Below are 8,479 nucleotides of genomic sequence, written 5' to 3' on the forward strand. Positions count from 1 at the left end.
AAAAAGTAGAAACACTTAAGACCTAATGAAACCCAAACAGATAAATAAAAAAAAAACAATTACAATATTCAATAAAGATCCAAAAAATAAATATACAAAAATAGAAAAGTTTTATTTTAACTCCAAACCTAGCATAAGACTTAAAAAAAGAAAAGTAATGATAGGATGACATATTTACATTCATTTAACACATATTATAAAAGTAAAATAATCATAAAAAAGTGAGTTTTAGTAGTTTTTTAAAAAAGAAGAGAGTAAAAAATTTAAAAAGATAGTATCAAATAAATATAAAAAATATGTGTGTCAAAATATCATTTCTCAAAACAAACACTTGAAAATTCATCCAAAAGCTGCTGATGCAGGAGGCAAAAGATGAAGAAGAAAAATATCAAGAAGTTGATCAATGGAGGTATAGTTGTAATCAGGATATAACTCTGAAGCTTCAAGATCATCTTCTCCAATCTCAAACTTCACCAGGTCCCCTCTAATAAATACACTGTGAAGGATAGAAACTGGAATATTCTGTGGAGAAGGTAATGCTGCATGCACATCATGCAAAAACTTTACCATTAACAAATACTTATAGTAATCACCAAAACTAACATGCAAGTTAATAAACTTTCTTACTTTGTGATTGTTTCACTAGTTCTTCTTCCAAAATAAAAGTGTTGCTAAAACTGTGACCAGATTTTTTCTCCCACAATGATATGAGCTCATTCTGTGATACGATATTCTTTGGAGGCCGATAAATTACCACTCTATTGCGTGTTCTTGGATCATTTGCAGCTTTAACAGTGTACATGGCAATGTCTTCTTCGTAATTTAGTACAGCTGATTAATCAGAACAAATTTTAATCTCAGTATAAAAAATATTATACTATGAAAATAAAATCACATCATATATGTAGAGAGAATAGTATCATGTCATGTTATCACTTTAATATTTGCTGCAAAATAATGTGTTGCATATCTTATTTTTATTCTTTAATTTTACTATCCAAACTTTTTTTCATTTTCTCATCAAAATTTCAAATTTTTACACATTTTATCATCATGTTTTTTACTTTTAAACATTTTACTATTATGGATTGATAAAAAAGAATCATTTTCAAAAACAAGAATTACAAGAAAATATATATATTTAGTGCTGTTCAATATTCCTTTCTAATAAGTAAAAATCAACGATAATTAATCACTAGCATCATATTTGCATTGCATATGCAACAAACTCAAACTATAAACGACAAAGTAAGTACCAAATGAAAATAGACGTGTACAAGTGATAAGTGTCCAATTTAAATGAATTTTATGATAATTTTGGCATTTATTTTGTTTGGATTATGTTTATTTCACTCTTCTTTAGTTTGCTTTGTAGTTTTTTATATCAATAGAGAGTTAAAGTAGAAAAATAAAGAAAATGGATGAATATCAAACAATTCTGGATAAAACTGACACTGGTGCAACTTAGCTGCAGATTTGGGGCTTGAGCCACATAAACAAACCCATTGCAAAGGAACACCTCAAGCATTAAACCTAAGGCCAAACCATGAACACTTCTTCTCATAAAAGTTATCTTAGGGGTTGAAACACTAGAGCACGAGGCTTAGGCCACAAGAGCAACCCTAGGAGGAGAAAACCTCAAGCACCCACCTTTGGAAAAACCAGGAATGTAACTTTACAACTTGAGCAAAAAAAGTGCAGCTTAAGCCCTATGAAAGGAAATGTGGAAAGATTTGGAATAAAACCTCTACAGCTCAAGTGCCCTAAGTGGAGCTGAGCACCACCCTGAATAATTTATAAATAAAAACCTCATGCCTTCATATTAGACATTGAGTGAGGGATCAAGTATGTAGTGGTAGAGTAAGAATGAGTTTGTGAGGCTTGAGAGAGATACTTTGATTATAAATCTTATGCCTAGATGTTGTTGAGATTACATTGCAATATTCTATGAGCAGTTGAACTCTCTCGTGTCGAGGTTGGTTATAATCAATTCTAACTCTCTGTACTTTTACTTCTTAGATAGTTTTTTATGCTTTCATTTAATATGTTTGTGAATTAGTTTGTGCGTGTTGTTGAATGAACTAACCACTAATCTTATTTTACTACATTGGGATAGAGTGAGAACTCATTATAAGAAAAACAAATATTATCGACGATCAAAATTCGTTAGAAACGTAAAAAAATAATTGATAATGACTTTTTTTTACAGATTTCCAACGGGACAAAATCAATTGGTAATAGTGCAGTCGGTAACATTTATCGACGAAATTTTATACTCGTCCATAATTATCAAAGAAAAATTTCGTCAGTAATTACAAGAAAAATTCATTGGCAATTATGGAAAAAAAATATGTATTACCGACGAATTTATCTGTTGATATATGAAAAAAATCTATCGATATATGAAATATGTATTACCGACGAATTTATCGAATCAAAAATATGTTGGTAATTAAAATTTCAAAAATTTGTTGGTAAAACCTTTGGATAATTCAAATTTACCGATAAATTCATTTTCATCTATAATTTCAAGAGTTTTTGTAGTGGCTGATTTTAAGTTGTGGTCCAACTATATTTCTTATCCTACTATTAGATGTTAAGAATATATATAAGGCTCTAGTTGGTTATAGAGTCCTAATGTTAATACAATTTATTCATTCAAGTAGTCACTAAAGGATCATATTGAAGTTTGATGATCTTAAATTCTAGGTGTCAGGAATGAATCTAGAGTTACATTTAAAGAGCACTCCCTAGACAATAAATGATTTGCATAAGTACATAGGCAATCTATATAATATATTCTACTATCAATCTATATAATATATTCCACTCATGGCCTGTATACTTCACTCAATCTATGTAATATATTCTACTATCAATATTTTTCAAATGCAAAAAAAAAAAAACAAACTACCAATATGCTTACTAAATTCATGTGGATATGACAATCCGCTTTCGATTGTTTCACAAATGACTTGGTACATTTGTTAATAGGTCACATAACTAGATAATTTTTTAAAACTTGATATTGTATGATATAGGAGATTTTTGGGCTTAAGTCTAATGAACATAAAAATCACAAGGGTGTTACTCTCTCCACCACCACCACTTCTTCATCCACCTCTCCAACCTTCTCTAAAAAAATTTTAATTACAAAAATAACCTTTATTTTATTTTTAATCATATTTATTTACTTTTAATTTAAATCCTATTTTTCTACCCACTCACTTTTCACTCAGCCCCACCACCAACTCTCCTTCTCTTTCTTTTAGATTCCCACCCCCCAAGTCCACAACATCCGTCTTCTCAAAAATAATACATCAAAACATATAAATTACATTATTAAAATATTTTTAAAATTAATATAAAAAATAAACTAATAAAAATAATTGAAAAATAAACGTATAATCTTTAAACGGATGTGATCATCCGTTAACGGATGTCAACATCCGTTTAAAGATTATACGATTACTTTTTAGGGTTTATTACGCACCTCCTTCACGACGAATCTTCCCACACCACCGCACCCCACCACACCGATCTTGCACGTTGATCAATTGCTTCCACTACCACTTACAATCTCGCACACTAACTAATGAAAGTCCACCATACTCTCAGACCACAATTAGAATGAGAAGAAGAAGTGTGAAAAAGAAGAAGAAGAACATGAAATAAAAAGAGGAGGAAGAAGAGTTCCCACTGCGTGGAGGATTTGGAGGATTAGAGTGGATAGAGGTTAAAAAGGATTAGAGTGGTTAGAAGTTAAAAGATATTAACCCTAAAATTTTATTAAGGGTAAAATAGGAATGGAAAAATAAAAAGAGGGGTAAAAGGAGGAATGGGGTGGTGGTGGGACCAAAGTGTGGTGGTGGAGGGAGCAACACCGAAATCACAATCCAAGTTTACCCCATTAAAAGGCCACCTTCACGTAATTTTCATGCTACACATTTTATGATGAGTTTAAGTTATTTGGCTTTGTGAGCATAAATTATCATTGTCAGATTTAATTGCGATTAATTTAATGAAAAACTGTTTTGATTCTATATGTAGATGTAATTAATTGACAAAGATATTTTTAATATACTTAAAACATATAATGACAATTTTGAGCTCATAAAGTTTAACACATTTATAAGATTTTATAACATATATATATATATATATATATATATATATATATATATATATATATATATATATATATATATATATATATATATATATTTTGTCACCCATGGGAAATTGTTTGCCATTTCAGTCCTTCATATATGTATACAATAAATAATTACGTGTTAAGACTATTATATTATTAACCAAAATATTAAGTGATCTAATTAAGTATTTCTATGACTAATAGCATATATGTATGAAGTATTAACTCTGCAAATATTATATCTAATATTCTAATTCGATGAGTAGCCAAATTAAAAATATGAATGTTTTAGAAAAAGTAACCTACAATACATAAAGGGGCCGGTTGTGGTCGCATGTACATAATATTTTTGTTTTTTTCTCTATATTTCCATCAAAAGAAAAAAAAAAGAACGTAAGATGTTGTAAAGTTGGAAGATCAAATACTTTTAGTGCATATTGTTTTCAATGGTGAATTCAGATACATTTATGCTTATTTCCTGTTCTATGTAGAGCTGGGCAAAAATAATTTAACTGTACTAAACTATAGTTAACTGTACTGTTTTATACTAAAAAAAACTAATTCATTTTAACCAAAAACTATTTATACTATTATCTAGTTCAAGTTAGAAAAACTGAACTTATAATATTTTCAGTGCAGTTAACTGAAATTATGTTCTTTTGTTTTTTGCTGACCCCATTCCCTTCTCTCTCATCACTTGTTTAATTGATTTCTGCTTCGATTTAGCTGTATGGCTCCATGACAAACGTTACAGATGGGAAGAGAGAGAAATATTAATGGGTTTTAAGTGCTAAAATGTCCAAGTTGTTCTAGTACTTGAAAATAAAAATCTTCAATCAAGTAACTTTATGAATAATAAACCATATAAAATACAGATAAACATGGATGATTTGACACTAATGTTTTATATTCAATTTTGAGTTTTGGTTTTCATAATTGACATCAGTTTGTAGATAATTTTTACATGATTGATGTGAAATTTTAATTTTGATTAAATAATCATTTATCCAATAAAATGTTGTATTTGTATATATATAAGTTTTATAAAAGTTGGTAAAAAAAAATTACACGTGAGCAATATAAATGTTAGTTGAGATGGTAAAGGGAGTGTTATAAAAAGTATTATGAAATAGTGTTAATTTAAAAGTTTTGTTTTATGAATTACCTGAAGAACTTTTGCAGTGGAGAGCTGCGTCACTTTTGGTCTAATTTCATAAATTAATTGAAATGGTGATAGCTAATTTGACCTGATTTGATTTGTTAAAAATTATAGTAATATATGATCACTGTACACACATTAACTTGAGTAAAACCCACAGTACAGACACTTGAGTAATACTGCAGTATAGAAACTCACAGAAACTCGAAGTACAGAAACTCGCATTACAGAAAACCTTATGTAAGTTCAGTTATTAGTTAATTAGTATAAGTTTAGATTTTTAAAACTGAACTGTTAAATAGTACAGTTAGTTGTTATAGTGAGTAGTTCAGTTTTTTTTAGTTTATTAAAAATATAGTTAACTATAGTTTAGTACAGTTCAATTAATTATGCCCAACCCTAGTTCTATGGGTATTGAAGATTACTCAAATGATTAAAGAATTTAATTACTTATTATCTGGTTTGGAAATATAATCTAACAAAATATATATTCTAGAAGAAAGTAATATCTGCATGCATATGTGTATTAATTGTAATAATTTACGTAGATAATTTGTGAGATTTGATACCTCTGGCTTCACCATTCCCATAGACAACAATGTTCTTCACATCTTCATATGGACGAAGTAAATAATTGACAAAGTATGCAGCACAACAATTTGCAGAAACAGAAGTGTAAGGAATTCCTGCAGCTTCAATTTCTCTTCTGATTTTCATTTTCTTTTCAAGCAAAGCTTGAAATGGAGGAAGAGGCTTTATTCTATCTTCTTCTGCTCCAAATCCTGATGGAACGAATCTCTGCAATGCAAATTCACAAACACTATCTTATTAAATATTACTGAAGAACTTGTCTACATATAATCTAAGTAAATTCATTAAAGTATTAATACAATATTGAATCATACAACATTTCTCAAACTATTTAGATTAACAGCTTTACACAGTCGGAAAACCTAATATTTTCTATTAAATTTAACTTTGATTTTAGATCAACTTTTATATAAGCATGGATATATGAGAAGGTATACTAATATAATATCTTAATTTTTTTAGATAAATAATTTATTAAAATAAGAAGACATAATAATAAGGAATATTAACAGTTTTTATGGGAAGGGTCCTACATGCAAGGGAAGTGAGAATGAGTGGACAATATACTTCACAACCATATCGTTAAGTTCATCCATTCTCAGTCACACAAACCCTATCATTTCTCTTGCTTTATTTTTTAATTTTTTTATTTTTATATAAAGTAACCCGTGTTGTGATTTAGATTTTGAAAGATTTATGAATAGATTATTTAAGGGTTATCCATAACTCAATTCGTTTCTATCTAACTCAATGTGGTTCTCTTGTGGACAAATTGATGGGAAAAACAATAATATAACTAAAATTTTGAAGAATGCAACGAATATAATTTATAATTTATAATTTCTCTTAACTTATAAGAATATATGAAAAGTAATTATCAAATAATAACAACCAAAATTAAAAAAAAAGGATATCAAAATTTTTAACGCGAAAAATTCTCAAAATTCTATCTAACTTTGACCTAAAATGTACGATATATAACTAGGTTATGAATATGGTAAATAAAAACTAATTAAAATATTATAAATAAGTTGATATTGTAATAAGCATTATTTATTATTTATTACACTTAATTTGTGTTGAGAAGTCTTAAAGAGTATGTTTTGCATGAAAAAAGTGTACCTTTATATTTCCAGCAACTTTGATGGCGTCTATGATTTTGAGTTGGTCCATGACTTGAGGGTAAGCCAACGCACTTATCACAATATCTGCTTTTTTAATTGCTTCCAGAATCTCTTCATACTCCAGTTCTCCCTGTGCTTGCAATTTCGACCCATTTCAGAGAATAATTAACTATTTTTCACTCTCACCACATTATTTAAACGTGTTTTTTTTTATTATTTTATGATTTGAGTTCAGAGATAACTTTTCTTCTTTAACTCTCAAAACAACATTAAGTACTAAACATGTGATGTTTTTTTAGGTATATGAACCTAATTTTTTATAAGAGTACGTAACATCACCTTCAATAGATTTATCACAAATTTTGATTAGTAAAAATGTGTTCAAACTTTTTATTTGCAATTGGGACCCTTTTAATAAAAATGACCACTTCAAATAATAATCTTTTTTTCAAAGGAAAAAGATGCACTAACAACACACTTTCACCAAATTATTTAAATGCATTTCTTTTTGTTTTATGATTTGAGTTGAGATGCATTTTTGAAACATAACTTATTATGAGTTGTTAAATATTTAAAGAGAGAATGTAAATAACCTGTAGAAGAGTGACTCCCATGGAGGTGAAGTCCTTGCAAAGCTGTGTCTTGGAAGGAGGAGTTTGTGAGGTAAGAGGACGAGTGTAGACAAAAGTTGGATGACCTAAAGAGAGACTTGCCTTCACCAAATGCTTCCCTATGTAGCCAGTTCCTCCAAACACAACAATCCTATTCTTTCTCTCCATTTTTTAATTCTCTCTTTTTCATCTTGCTAATCAAATGCTTAACCTAACCCTTTAAATAATCATTTTCTACCTTTTCTATCACAAATGCTTTATTTTCAAGGACATGTATCACATGCTATATTGATATCTACCTATCAATAATTGAACATTAATAAATCAAAACAAGGGTCCCACATATGCGTAGTGGAAGTTCATTTAGATAATATATGGTCAGAGAAAGAAGAAGCCTAACCAAGGATAAGAGTTAAATGGCTGTTTCACGTGTTTTTAATTTTGTCCCAATATTTTTATGAATGTTGTAAATTTGATCTTATCATGAAAAATAAGCTGTTTATGTCATGTTTCACTTTTGTAAGACATACTTTCTATAGAAAAAGACCTTCACATCTAAATTATTGTCCGTGGTTACTAGTAAAACAAACCCATCCATATCATTTTTATGGAAAAAATATACCAAGACAACAACCAAAAATATCAAAATATATAATAAAAACACTAATATTTTTAATATTGTACGGTTATTATCATTCATTAAACAAAAAATGTATATTAACAAATCTTTTAACCAATATTTTTAATATTGTACGGAGAAATTGGTCTTTTAAAATAATGGGACCAGATTAAGAAAAATTTTAAAACAAACAGAAAGAATCATCATAATATTGAGATAAAA

The 8,479-nt window shown here is 28.6% G+C and overlaps 1 protein-coding gene across 1 annotated transcript; it reads right to left on the reverse strand.

Annotated features, from left to right (window-relative positions):
• Positions 1 to 262: 262 nt before the first annotated feature.
• LOC108347817 (eugenol synthase 1) lies at positions 263 to 7,870 on the reverse strand. Its single transcript, XM_017587243.2, has 5 exons — positions 7,621 to 7,870; positions 7,026 to 7,157; positions 5,882 to 6,110; positions 628 to 831; positions 263 to 539 (listed from the first exon to the last, which is right to left on the reverse strand). Exons 1-5 carry the CDS (start codon positions 7,804 to 7,806, stop codon positions 340 to 342), a joined length of 951 nt encoding a protein of 316 aa, XP_017442732.1. The 5' UTR covers positions 7,807 to 7,870; the 3' UTR covers positions 263 to 339.
• Between the last annotated feature and the right edge of the window lie 609 nt (positions 7,871 to 8,479).

Source organism: Vigna angularis, chromosome 11, assembly GCF_016808095.1.
Source record: "Vigna angularis cultivar LongXiaoDou No.4 chromosome 11, ASM1680809v1, whole genome shotgun sequence".
Taxonomy (NCBI): domain Eukaryota; kingdom Viridiplantae; phylum Streptophyta; class Magnoliopsida; order Fabales; family Fabaceae; genus Vigna; species Vigna angularis.

Excerpts from the sequence above, each read along its gene's own strand:
- LOC108347817 (XM_017587243.2), bottom strand. The coding sequence starts at position 7,806 with ATGGAGAGAAAGAATAGGATTGTTGTGTTTGGAGGAACTGGCTACATA. Across the intron at positions 7,158-7,620 it reads TGGGAGTCACTCTTCTACAG|GGAGAACTGGAGTATGAAGA; the intron begins GTTATTTACATT and ends TTGCAAGCACAG. Across the intron at positions 540-627 it reads ACTAGTGAAACAATCACAAA|CATTACCTTCTCCACAGAAT; the intron begins GTAAGAAAGTTT and ends ATGTGCATGCAG.